The sequence below is a fragment of the Cornus florida genome, unplaced genomic scaffold, assembly GCF_030987335.1.
Source record: "Cornus florida cultivar Cherokee Brave unplaced genomic scaffold, ASM3098733v1 CherokeeBrave_3.0.0_Hap2_Chr02, whole genome shotgun sequence".
Taxonomy (NCBI): domain Eukaryota; kingdom Viridiplantae; phylum Streptophyta; class Magnoliopsida; order Cornales; family Cornaceae; genus Cornus; species Cornus florida.
The window spans coordinates 71,269,636-71,282,847 of NW_026775572.1; the positions used below are offsets into that span (position 1 = coordinate 71,269,636).

Here is a 13,212-nt window from a genome sequence, read left to right on the forward strand (position 1 = left end):
GTTTTGGTATAACTCTATAAATATATGGGTATACGTCTGCCGAGGGTTTCTGAAAACCCTATTCACCTTATTCAGGTATACAATGATACAGAGAGTTGTGAGGGCAGAGTAACAGAGAGGGAGTTTACGTACGTTACAGAAAGAAAGATTTAAGGGAAACACAGAGTGAACTTGGGTGATTAGCAAAGCAACTCAAGGAGGAAGGAGCGTGGTAGTGGGGAACTACAGTGTAGGACACAAACATATCACACAGAGACGGTGAATTGGAATTTCAAATATGAAATTCAAAGGCAAGTCTCTGTTCCACTCTATCCCTTTAATCTGTGTTCTGTGCATGTTTAGGAAGACTCCAGGGATTAAAATAAGTTTTAAATACATCTTGTATGCATGTTAATCAGTGTTTAAAATTATTGAATTAATCTATTTTGCAGTTGTTTAAAATTTCAGTTTTGAATCCTACTGCCGTTGTTTAAAAAAAAACTGATGTTTAATTAACACTACAACAAATAAGGTTTTCAGCGGCGGTCTAAACTGCCGGTTTTAGGTACAAAAAGCGTCGGTAATACATATACCGGCGGTTTTAGATAACCGCCGGTATAGTCACCGCCGATAAGCTTCACCGGCGGTTTATAAGCAACTGCCGGGTTTGAAATCATTATTGGCGGTCGAATAAAACCGCCGGTGAAATTTTAATTAACGGCGTTCTTGTCTGCCGGTGTATTTTAAGTAAATTGTCATTGTAACTGTCTATTTTGGCACTTTGAAGCGCCGGTAATGTATGTTCTTTTTAGGGGCGTTTGTAAATGCCGGTGTTAGAATTTATCTCCGGCACCTTAAAGTGTCGGTAATGTATAATTTTTTCTTTTTAGGGGCGTTTTAAATCACCCTTTTTAACGATATACTCCGGCAATTTAAAGCGCCGGTAATGTATAATTTTTTACTTTTAGGGGCGTGTTAAATTGTCGGTGTATTGTAAGTGAACTGTAATATTTTTTTCTTTTGGGGCGTTTTAAACCGCCGGTAATGTGTTAATTTTTTTTTAAAAAAATATTTTTTTCTGGTTTAATTTATATATTAGCAAATATTTTATTTTGTTCCCTGTTTAATGAAATCACATGTAATTTATCAATCACAACACATCCAACAACTTAAATTTGATATATAACATAGAACAAAGAAAGTTGCATTAAAATTCAATAACATCCCATAACATCTAAGTTTTGTTTCAAAATGTCAAGTGCTAATAAAAGGTTCAAAAGGAAATCATGCAAAATAAAACATCAAAATTTCATTGAGAATTTGAGTGAGACTATGCGAGGGCCTTGAGAATTAATGGTTCAATTTCATCTCTCGTCTTCCTTCAAATTGCCCTACATACATTTAAAATAAAAGCCATGAAACAAAGAATAATAATTAAGACAATTAAATGTATGGTTAAAAGAAAATGATAATTAAAATCTAAATGCTCACCAAGGATGAAATTCAATGACCAAAAATAAAGTTTAAGGATCACCAAGTGTAGTAGTTGAGGAGCCAGGTACCTTCACAATAAAATATAATTTTATTATGCACCTTCATAATAAAATATAATTTTATTATGCACCTTCATAATACAATATAATTATAAATATATTAGGACTTATAAAATTTATATAGTTAAATGTTTACAAGGGTACAATAACAAAATTATTTACCTGTACATTAGAATTTTGATTTTCGATATGACGCAAAATCATAGCCATCTTTGCATTCAAAGCTTCATATTTTTCATCATACTCGGCACGCATCTTGTCCACTTTCTCATTCATTTCTGCACGAGCAAGACGTGCCTCTTCCTCTGCTTGTGAGGTCCTCCTTATCAGCTCCGCTTTACTAAGAGATGGCCCCCAAAGACTAGTTGGCGTAGGTCCCAAGCCATACATCCGAACACGGCCCCTTCTTTTTTCTCCCCTAACTTGGGCATAAAAATCATGGGGTGAAGGTTCATCTGGGTTAGAAGGCTGAGTTGCAGCAAGCTCTTCTAGTTGTGTCTACATACATAGAATGGATAAGGAAACACAAAAAGATAAAAAATATCAAATATAATAAATTTTAGTACTCATATTTTACACTTAATCAAACTAGAAAATAAATAATTGAAGGTCTAAAAAAATTCTTACAATCATTTTGGCAGCATGTTCATCACTAGCTTTGCCATCCTTCTTGCTCTTATGTGTTGCGCAAAATAGTTGAGCACGAGTTGGTGCCTTCCCTGATTCCAACTTCATTTGTTTTTTTTTTTTTTTTTTTTTAATATATATATATATATATATATATATATATATATATGTTATTATAATTATATCGCACTGATGTATAATAAATTGTGTGACATACAAGTGATTAACTTAAAAAAAAAACAGACTTAACCTTTTCAGCCTTCCGCGCATAACTCATTGTCCCAGTTGTGTGCAGCATTGTTTGCTTAGAGCGATTTACTTCATTTTGTTGGCTTTGTTTCTAAAACAAAGGAATAAGAAGGTATATATTAGCCTTTTAAATTGTAAACACACACATGTTATATATGAGCTAAGTAGATTAATCCTTATTTTTAAACAAATGTTATATATGTTACAGGTTAAGTGAACACTAACTATGAAAAAATCAGCAGGATGTCTAACAACTAAATGATTCAACATTCTTTTGTACATTGACTTCCTCTTTGTTTTTACAACTAAAGTTGTCCTGTAATATCATTTCTACTCAATTTATTAGCTTCTTGCTAGTTGCTTTTGCTTGTAATCTATATCAACTTCTAGTTTTTTGGTCAAATTGTTTAAGAATAAATAGAACTTGGTTCTGCTACATTACTATCCTTTAAGGTTACTTTCATTTCAGGTTGTAAATGACTTGTTGAATCCAGCGGGATAGAATCTAAGAATCAGAGAGGACACTCAGGTACTTTTTACCATTTTATTGTTATTATGATTTGGTAATTGTTATTGGCTGAACTTGGCAAAGCTTTAGCAGAAAATGTGTTGAATATGACACATACAAGGATACATCAAAAGCTTCTGTTTCCTAACTCTCATGACAAATCAGCAGGATGTCTAAGAACTAAATGATTCAACATTCTCAAAATTAAAGAGTGCACCATAAAATTCAAGGATTGATTTCAGACATTTGAAGGTTAAAGAAATGAGATGTTTTATATGTGGGATGACTAAAAGAAATGAGATGTTTTATTTTATCTGGGGTTGGTGATAGGGGGGAGCTAGAACATTTGACTTCTTCACTATAAACAACACATTCTCGACATATATATTTCCTTGTCTTGAGATTTTGTATTAGAAATGTGTTATATCAAAACCTACCAAATTATAAATGGAGAAGCTACATATATCTGGATTGGTTGGGTTGAGCTAAATTATTGGATTATGAACCACCAAGAATTGTAGCATAGTGAATTAAAGTATGCTACAATTAAAGGAAACATTGACATCAGAAATATTTTGTTGTCTCTATGATATTTTTACTGAACCATTAAATAAGTAAAAAATAATTAGATGAGGAAGTAAACCTACCCTTGAGAGTGTGTATCTGCTTTTGATTAGGCTGGTATTATTGTAAATCGCAATGGATATGGAAGGAGTAATTAAATAATGATCAACTGGAAAGGACCAAATAGCCTACCTAAAAAGGAATCTATATCAATATATATATATATAGAGAAAGAGAGAGAGAGAGAGAGAGATTTTATGAAAAGAGGGAATATGTGTGTTTTTGTGCGTGTGTGACCAGAAGGGAATGCTTTTAAGACTAGCAAATTGCTCAAGTTGTCTCAAGCACTACTCAGTTGCTTCACTTATTGCATGTTCCTTTTGGGATTTCATTCCTGGGTTATGGCCTCCCAAGCTGTTCTCCCAACCTGAAATGGTCTTTCCACCTACACTGCCTCTTGAAGGTCTCCTCTCCCTCGGACCCAACTCATAGTGCAAGCATGCTGATTTTAGATCCACCAAGACCCCGCCATTAATAATAAACTTATGGTCCACTGATGTAGCAGCACTCAGCACTTCACAAAAATTTGAAATTTCGGAAGTTGATACTTCTCTTCATCTGTAGACATCTCTCGTGCTCTTAATCTCTAGACGTCTTAATATTTTCTATGTTCAGTTCTCTATTATTTTATTTTTTTCTCAATGTATTAAAGATTGATAATGTCATTGTCAACTTCATGTTCAACAATTACATGATCATGAGAGATGCCATCATTTGGCTTCTGCTGGTATACTTTCTCAGCAAAAATTGTCTTACATTTGAAGGTAAAAGCTTAGCTTACCAGGTATAACAAGTGGCCAGCTATAATTCCACTTTGATTGTCCAATTTATCCTGCTTTTTTTGTTCTAAGCGTCTAAGGTAAGGGGTAAATCTTCTATTTCAAGCATCCATAAATTTTCAAAATTCAATAATCAACCAGGCCAATGAAATTATTTGGATCTTTCTGACTTGACCAATCCTCAAGTTACCAATTACATTTACAAATTCTAAAAGGGTATTTGAATGACAACTTATTACAAATGTTAGATTAATTTCATGGTTTGATTTGTCCTAAGTGAATGTGTATATGAAAATTATGTATTGATTAATTATATACTATTATTACATCATACACATTTTCAGTGAATTATGATCTTAACAATGTAAATTTAACATGGGCTTAAGTAGTAAATATGAAAGTAAATTTTAAAACAGTAAATTAGGACAAAATGTTATGGACATACTATGGCAAAAAAATAATACAGAAATATTACTTACAAAACAAAAGGCAAGGATACCAGGTTATGTATAAGCATTGAAGGAATTTTGGGTCTAATATTGACTTTTCTCTCTCTACTTCTCTACTCCTTGATTGAAAAAAACTAGAAAAAAATGCTAGAAACTGACTGATAAAACTAGAATAAAATGCTAGAAACTGACTAGGAAAAAATAGTAGAAACTGACTGGAAAAAAATGCTAGAAATCATTCAACAACCAAATCAAGCAACCAAACAGCAACCCCGAACCACCAATTCAGCCACCCATAGCAATCAACACTCGAATTCGAACTCCAACAACCAAATCAAGCAACCAAACACCAACCTCGAACCACCAATTCACATGTCCTCTTTAATTATCCAATTGTAAATAAGCATTATCCAATTTTAAATACACATTAGATGGGAATATACCTCTATACATGGAATGATAAATCTAATAATATTAAATAACCTAAATAACATTATGAATTACCTGTGCTGCCTCTGTACACCAATATCTAATGAGATAATCCCATTGGTCCTCCTCAACACTTGGTGGTGGGTTTGCATATCGTTGTTCATCTGTACGCCAAATTTTATAATAGTTACTTTTAATTTCACTCTTCCAATCTTTCCATTTATGACCAAGGGATGATAATGTCCAATCTTTTGAGATTTCTTCTACTGCAAACTTGCCCTGCATATAAAAGATAAATAAATAAAGAATCGAGTAATTAAAAAAAAAAAATTTAACTCTAGAAATGAAATGTGAAATCAGTCAGTCAAAGATGTGAAGAGTCGAAAAAATTTTACCCGGACCGTCGTCCACATGTCCTCTTTAACTATTTCAGGGACTTTCCTCCAATTTTTATAGTTCAAGGGAGTTGCAAGACCATTACGGGCAATTGTGCCCAAATAATTAGCGAAATTTTTTTCATCGGCTCCATTAGGCTGTCCATGCTCATTCACACTGTAAAATGGTATAATAATAAATAAGTCATCGATTTGGACCAAATAAGTAAAATGGTATAATAATAAATAAGTCATTCACACTACAAAATGGCTTCACTTGCATGCATTTCCTAAAACTCTATAGTCATTCAATGCCATCATTTAAATAAAGTCACCTTAATGGTATCAGGCCATTCTTTTTGGTGTCATGTTGTACCACATTTGCGCAGCGTGTGGGGCCTCGAGTCTTCTTCGGTGTTATTAACTCATTGCTTTTGGTAGTCCCCACGTCCTCTTCTTGTGAACCATGGGAAGTATGGGACTGCGAATTTGAACCCTGAGAAAGTCCTCCATGCAATTCTAATTCCAAGTTTGTTGTTGCCCTACGTTTCATTATGTTCCTGCATAAAGCTAACAAACCTTTGTTGCCATGTTTATTCAAGCTGGTAGTTAAGATGAAATTTAGGCTGAATATATTAGGTCTTCAAAAACATCAAAATTTGGAAAAGTAACACACTTGAGAACAATTACAATATGCAAGAAGGAAGTATAAATTTACTTAAGTATGATAGTACCACAGTTTTATTTGTTTTAGGACAATATCAATTTGAAATATGTTAAAAAAATAAATAAATAACTAATATTATGTATACTCTTTTTACTTACCAAGTTATAAGAAAATGAGTAAGGGAGGGAGAGATGGAAAAAAAATCATAATATTCCATAAGCACGAAGCCAAAAAGAAGATGAAAATAAGAAAATGCAACATTTAAGAAAAAATTATCATCATTCTAAGTATGTTATTCATCCGAAATATCTTCTTTTTCCGTGTTTGCTGATGAAGATTTATCAACCATTGTTCCAAGCACATCACCTCTATCCCAATAAATGTGATCATCAGTTGCATCCGAGTGTAGAGAACTAAATGGTTACTCAAATCCATAGGTCTCAGTATCATCTTCAGGAATATCATATAAATCACGAGGTTTTGTCCCTATAACAACATGCCAATCTGTATCAACTGGGTCTTGAACATAAAACACTTGCTCAGCCTGAGATGCTAGAATGAATGGTTCGTCAGTTCGCATTACACGTGAAAAATTAACGAGTGTAAACCCAAAATCATCCTCCTTTATCCCTCTACCCTTAGAGAGTACATCAAACCAATCACACTTGAACAATACAACCTTCCTTTCTTCATTGTAGTCCAACTCAATGATATCAATCAATAATCCGAAGTAATGAACATTTCCTACAATAGGATTTTGATCACTGGCTCTTGCATAACTTGATGTGTGTGCTTTTAAAACAACACCACTATTTTGGGTCTTCCTCTGATTATCACGATCTCTAACATTAAACTTAAACCCATTAATCACGAACGACTTAAATCGTTTGGAAACGACATTAGGACCCCGAGCTAGCCATCGAATCTCATTAGGGATAGGATCCTCCGTATTCCGCAGCTGTATTTTCAAAGATGTAAGTTTTACAATAAAGTAAATAGCGTATATAATATAAAATTTAATTAACCGTTCTATGTGTAGATACTTACACATTCATTAAACCACTTATGAAATGATAGATGAGACATTGATTGTATTTGTCGTGGCTTTAAATTCCGTTGCCTTCTTTTAAGAAATTTCTTATGCTTTCTGTAATGAAAAAATATCATACTCTATATGTTATATTGTTAACAACAAATGAATAATAATAATAATAACAACTAGGTCAAATATTGTAAACTTTTCACTTACTCAATGAATTGTGTAGCTCCGTCGTAGTTAAATAACACATACCGATGAGCTTGCGTTTGACAATCATCATCTAAAACAATCATCTCCTGTTTTCCTAAGGCACGACCTCTAGGGCCAAAAGTAGACATCTCTTCTCCTTCATCAAGGTTGTCATCATTCCTTGAGGGTCTATTGAACCTTGTCTCCACGTTTGCTAGGTATCTTGAACAAAAATTTAAGCATTCCTCAGCTAAATACCCTTCTGCAATTGAACCCTCTGGGCGACTTCTATTGCGCACATAATTTTTTAAGGTTAAAAGATACCTGATAGGATACAACAAAAAAATGAGAAGTATTTGCAATATTTAGTGGGGAAAAAGGCCTACGAAAATAGTGCAAAAAAGTTAAACCTCTCAAATGGATACATCCAACGATATTGCACTGGTCCTGCGATCTTTGCTTCCTGAGCTAAGTGAATTGATAAGTGGACCATCACATCAAAAAAAGATGGTGGGAATATCATTTCCAATTTACAAAGTGTTAAAGCAATCTTATTTTGCAAATTGTCCAACTCAGCCGGTATGAGAGTTTTTGAACATAATTCCTTATAAAAGTTACTCAACTCAACAAGTGTAGAGCATACATTCTTTGGCAATAGCTTGCGAATGGATACTGGTAATAGTTGTTGCATTAGGATATGGGAATCATGGCTCTTTAAACCGCTAATTTTACGCTCTTTCAATTTCACACAACGTGATATGTTAGCTGCATATCCATCTGGAACTTTAACTTTTTTCAACGCCCGACAAAAGATTTTCTTTTCAAGTGGAGAAAATGTGTAACTTGCTGAAGGCAAATAATATTTGTTTGCACCACGTTCCTGGGGGTGAAGTGAATGCCTTATTTGCATCTCCTGCAAGTCGAGTCTTGATTTTAAACCATCCTTTCCTCGACCCGGTTCATTCATCAAAGTATAAAATACATTGTCGCATATATTCTTCTCAATATGCATCACATCAAGATTATGACGAATAAGAAGGTGCTCCCAATAAGGCAATTCAAAAAATATACTCTTCTTCCTCCAATTGAACATTGGATTTTCATCCATTTCATCCACTTGTGCAGCATTCCCCTTGCTATCATCCCCTTTCCCAAATGCTGGAAAGCTAATGCCCTCTAGTTCATGTAGCACTTCTGTTCCAGATAACATAGGTGGTGCACACCTAGTCTCTTCTGTTCCATCAAAAGCTGCTTTATTGCGTCTGAATCTATGACATTGCTCAACAAAATGCCTATGGCCTGTATAACAAATTTTTTTGCTATGCTTTAACCTACAAGAACAAGTGTCTTTAAGACAAACTGGACAAGCCAAATACCCCTTTGTGCTCCAACCAGATAAGTTTGCAAAAGCAAGAAAGTCACTTATAGTCCACAATAACGCTGCATGCATGCGAAACATCCCTTTTCTCGACGTATCATAGGTATCCACCCCTTCAACCCACAATTCCTTTAATTCTTCTATCAAGGGCTGCAAATATATATCAATATCATTTCCAAGACCCTTAGGACCAGGGATTAAGGTGGACAGTATGAAAAAAGGTTGTTTCATGCACATCCACCCTGGCAAGTTGTATACAGCAAGAACAACAGGCCATGTACTATGTGCAATACTCATAGTCCTAAATGGGTTGAAACCGTCTGATGCTAGGCCAAGTCTAACATTTCTAGAGTCCCTAGCAAACTCTGGATACTTTTTGTCAAAATGATCCCACGCTAGAGAGTCAGCAGGATGTCTTAATTTTCCATCTTTTATGCGTTCTTCCTCATGCCATCGCATATCTGAAGCTGTCTTATTTGACATGAACAACCGTTGAAGTCTTGACTTAAGAGGGAAATACCTTATAACTTTGGCTGGAATTTTTGTCTTTTTTGATGGGGGTGATGTACTTGTACTGCCCTCGGAATGAGTGTTAAAATCCTTCCACCTAGACTTGCCACATTTATGACATGTTTCATCATTGGCGTGCTCCTTCCAGTACAACATACAATCAAAGGGACATGCATCAATCTTATCATACTTGAGACCTAAGTTACTAATTATCTTTTTTGTCTCGTAAAAAGATTTTGGCAGTGTCTCACCTTCTGGTAGTACATCTTTAAAAAACATTAGCAACTCACTAAATGATTTCTCAGTCCAATGATGCAAAGTTTTCAACAAATATAGTTTCACTATAAAAGACAACTTCGTAAAGTTTTTACACCCAGGATATAGATCTGTTTTTCCATCATCTAGAAGCTTGTAAAACTTATCTGCCTCTTCATTAGGGCCCTGATGATACTCATTTTCCCTATCAGCTTGTTCACCCATTTCATTTTGAATTCCAAAACCCTCATATAAGAGTTCGTGCATGTCATCATTATTTACATTGGAGTCGATGTGCTCGTATAAGGTGTGCCCATCATTATGCCTAGAAGACGAAGGTAATTGTTCTCCATGATAAATCCAAGTTGTGTATGTTTGGATAAACCCATTCCACATCAAGTCATCCAAAACTTCTTGTCGTGTTTTCTTGATACAATTCCCACAATTGTTACAAGGACAATATATGCGTCCACTCTGCCTAACTCGCTCAAACGATGTATCTAGAAATTGTTCAACTCCATTCGAGTATGTAGTACTTATCCTATTTGTATAGTAAGAAAGACAAAAGTAAAAATGAATTTATCGTAAATATCTAAACCAAAATGAGAATTAAGCTTTATTTATTTATTATTTTTTTGAAAATTGACGAGACTAAAATTTAAAGTACCTTGACTCCGTAATCCAACTTCTGTCCATTATGATAGATTCTATAACCTAATGAAAGAAATTATACATGAATCTCTAGAAAATAATAAATATATTATAACAAAGTTACAAAAGTAACAAAGTAATAAAAATTATTTATTATCCTCATGAAGAATAATACATATGAGAGAGAGTGTTGGTTTTAACTATAAATACAAGTTTAATGCATTGGATTTCTTTTCCTTTTCCTTTTACAGTTTTCTTTTCCTTTTTCAGTTTTCAGTTTTCTTTTCCTTTTTCCTTTTCAGTTTTAATACATACAAGTTTACTTTAATTCATGACAAAAAGTTATGGCTTGACTAGTTGATCTGTTTTGTGAACACTAAAACCAAAAGTTAGGGTTCACATCCATAACAAAAGTTGCTGGAATTTAAAGAATACGACAAATTGGAAGAACCCATGTATCTCACCAATCAATGAATTCTTAAGAAAGAGACCCTATTAACATAATACAAGCCACAAAAATACAAACTACAATATAAGAACAATAAAAACCCATCTGTTTAGAAAACAAATAAGCCAAAGCAGCAGAACCAACATGAAAGCCTCAAAATCATAAGACCCCAAAATCGGCAACAACATACCGAAAATCGGCAACAACATTACCCTATTTCCTTCAAAAATCAGAAGCCCCAAAATCGGCAACAACATACCAAAAATCGGTAACAACATTACCCTATTTCCTTCAAAAATCAGAAGCCCCAAAATCGGCAACAACATACCAGAAATTATATATGCAGTAGTTGGAGCTGATTCGTTCAAGAAAGAGTAGAATGGAGAAAAACCCAAAACATATATGCAATTGTTCATCTTTACTTAAGAAATTAACAACAATATAAGCTAATTACTTAAGAGAGAGAGAGAAAAGTGGAGCTCTTAAGAAGGGAGGGATTAGGGTTAGAAGTTTTTAGAACTAACCGTATGCCAACTGAACAACCACCACTATGCAGATCTCTGATGCGCCACCAATCGGCCACCACCGCCGTGATCTTCCCTGCACCACACCAACCGCACCACCAAGGTTTGAAGCCGTGATCGAGTCAGTGAGAGAATAGAAGGGAGGAATAGAAATCGTGAGCCAAGTAATAGCCTCCCCTAAACGTGATTTTTAGGAAAAAAATAATAATACATAAAATAATAACAATTAAATAAAAATTACATAATTTCTGGCATATTTTTTATATCCGTCGGAATTATTTAATTAATTCCGGCGCTTTTATAAACACCGCTGGAAATAGTACATATATACCGGCCGTTTTTATCATACCACCGGTATTATAACCAATAATGGCAGTTTATTATAAACTGCTGGTAAAAATTAATTAACAACGGCACACACATAAAAATTGCCGGTAAAAATGATATTTCTTGTAGTGTAAATTCAAGTTTTGATTGTGTACCATTGTCTTGTGATTAATTTGGAGCTAGGATGGAACTTAAAACATGTAATAAAAGTTACCACAGAGGACTGGTACTCACAGGAATCGGAGAAGACGAAGTTTAAACGGACAGAAGGTTGCTAAGGGAGGAAGAAGAGGCTTCCAAAACCCTTAGAGCCGGCTCCCAAAGAGGAGGAGCCGGCTCTTGATGCACTAGAGCAGGCTCTAGTAAGGCTAGAGCCGCTAGAGTCGGCTCTAGATGGGAAGAGCAGGCTCTACTTTTTTCTAGAGCCTACTCCCTCTTTAATTGCTCAGAATGTTGATTTTAGGGTCCGTTTGGGCTGAAAATTGGTTTTCTAAAATCATTTAAAAGCTACTGGAGAGTGTAAATAATTGCCAAAGACTTATAAAAATGTTGGGAAGCATGGTTACAAGTAGGTATTGAGGATAGAATTAACTTTAGTTTAAACAGAGAACCGTAGGAGGATGATTAAAGAATTAATTTTCTTTTGTCTATTATTTTTGAAATTTTGATTTCTCTGTATAATCTTAAACTGCTAGTTATATTTTTATTATGGTTTAAGCATATAGTAGTATAATTAGATGTAGATATGGATGGAATTAACTGATGATTTAAACTGGATATAAATTGCACCAGTTATGGCACTGTTTGGAGAAATAAATTGCATGCTTTTGGTTTGTCATTTAACGGACTGGAATTGGGATTTTTATTTATTACTGTTTTAATTATGTTTAGACAGTTTTATAAGCATGGTAAAATTCTTAGAATTATCTATGTTTGGTTGGAAGTATTTGATATAACAGTTCAGTTAATTTTATCAATTAGTGAATTTGATGCATGCTATAAATGCTATGTTTTATAAAATAACAAATTTAATGGTTGGAATATAATTTCTAGGCCTGGACTGAATGCCTAAGTTTTATAACTATGGATTAATTTGGTTTGTGCATAATTTGGGATTGGTTGATGATTATTTAATACTGTATTATCAACCGTATTAACTGGAGGATGGTATGTACCGGTATGGGACGGTGACATACTAGATATGGACTAGATTAAATACTAAGTCCTATCCAACATGGATTAAGGTATGGATTAATTATATAGGTTAAGTCCATCATCTACTTGTGTCATATCAATTGAGAATTGAATGACCTACTTTGGTTTCAGGATGGCTTGGTTATACATATATCAGACCACTACACAGATGGATGGTATTTTGTATTAGGAGGAGTACGGACTTTATATATATATTGTATGGTGCCGTGGTATGAGCATGAGTCACATGACCATGGTTAGGGTGCGTATATCGCCTAGGATGGATAACTGGACAGAGGTGTTGTTCCCTGGTAGGTCTAGATACACATGACCACAGTATGTGCGATTTGCATGGTATCTCTATTCAGGCTGAGACAATCCTTTTTGGACTAGTGAACGTCCTATAGTGTGTACTATATACATATATGGACTATTCTAAATATTGTTGAGTCTTCCTAG

The 13,212-nt window shown here is 34.3% G+C and overlaps 2 protein-coding genes across 2 annotated transcripts; both read right to left on the minus strand.

Annotated features, from left to right (window-relative positions):
• Positions 1–1,139: 1,139 nt before the first annotated feature.
• Positions 1,140–11,396, minus strand: LOC132295303 (uncharacterized). Its single transcript, XM_059793506.1, has 8 exons — positions 11,233–11,396; positions 5,907–6,141; positions 5,593–5,749; positions 5,273–5,476; positions 2,410–2,499; positions 1,695–2,030; positions 1,471–1,541; positions 1,140–1,370 (listed from the first exon to the last, which is right to left on the minus strand). The coding sequence occupies exons 2-7, from the start codon at positions 6,122–6,124 to the stop codon at positions 1,503–1,505; spliced, it is 1,044 nt and encodes a 347-aa protein (XP_059649489.1). The 5' UTR covers positions 6,125–6,141; positions 11,233–11,396; the 3' UTR covers positions 1,140–1,370; positions 1,471–1,502.
• Positions 6,429–11,226, minus strand: LOC132295302 (uncharacterized). Its single transcript, XM_059793505.1, has 4 exons — positions 7,877–11,226; positions 7,488–7,790; positions 7,286–7,385; positions 6,429–7,196 (listed from the first exon to the last, which is right to left on the minus strand). The coding sequence occupies exons 1-4, from the start codon at positions 10,003–10,005 to the stop codon at positions 6,660–6,662; spliced, it is 3,069 nt and encodes a 1,022-aa protein (XP_059649488.1). The 5' UTR covers positions 10,006–11,226; the 3' UTR covers positions 6,429–6,659.
• Positions 11,397–13,212: the final 1,816 nt, after the last annotated feature.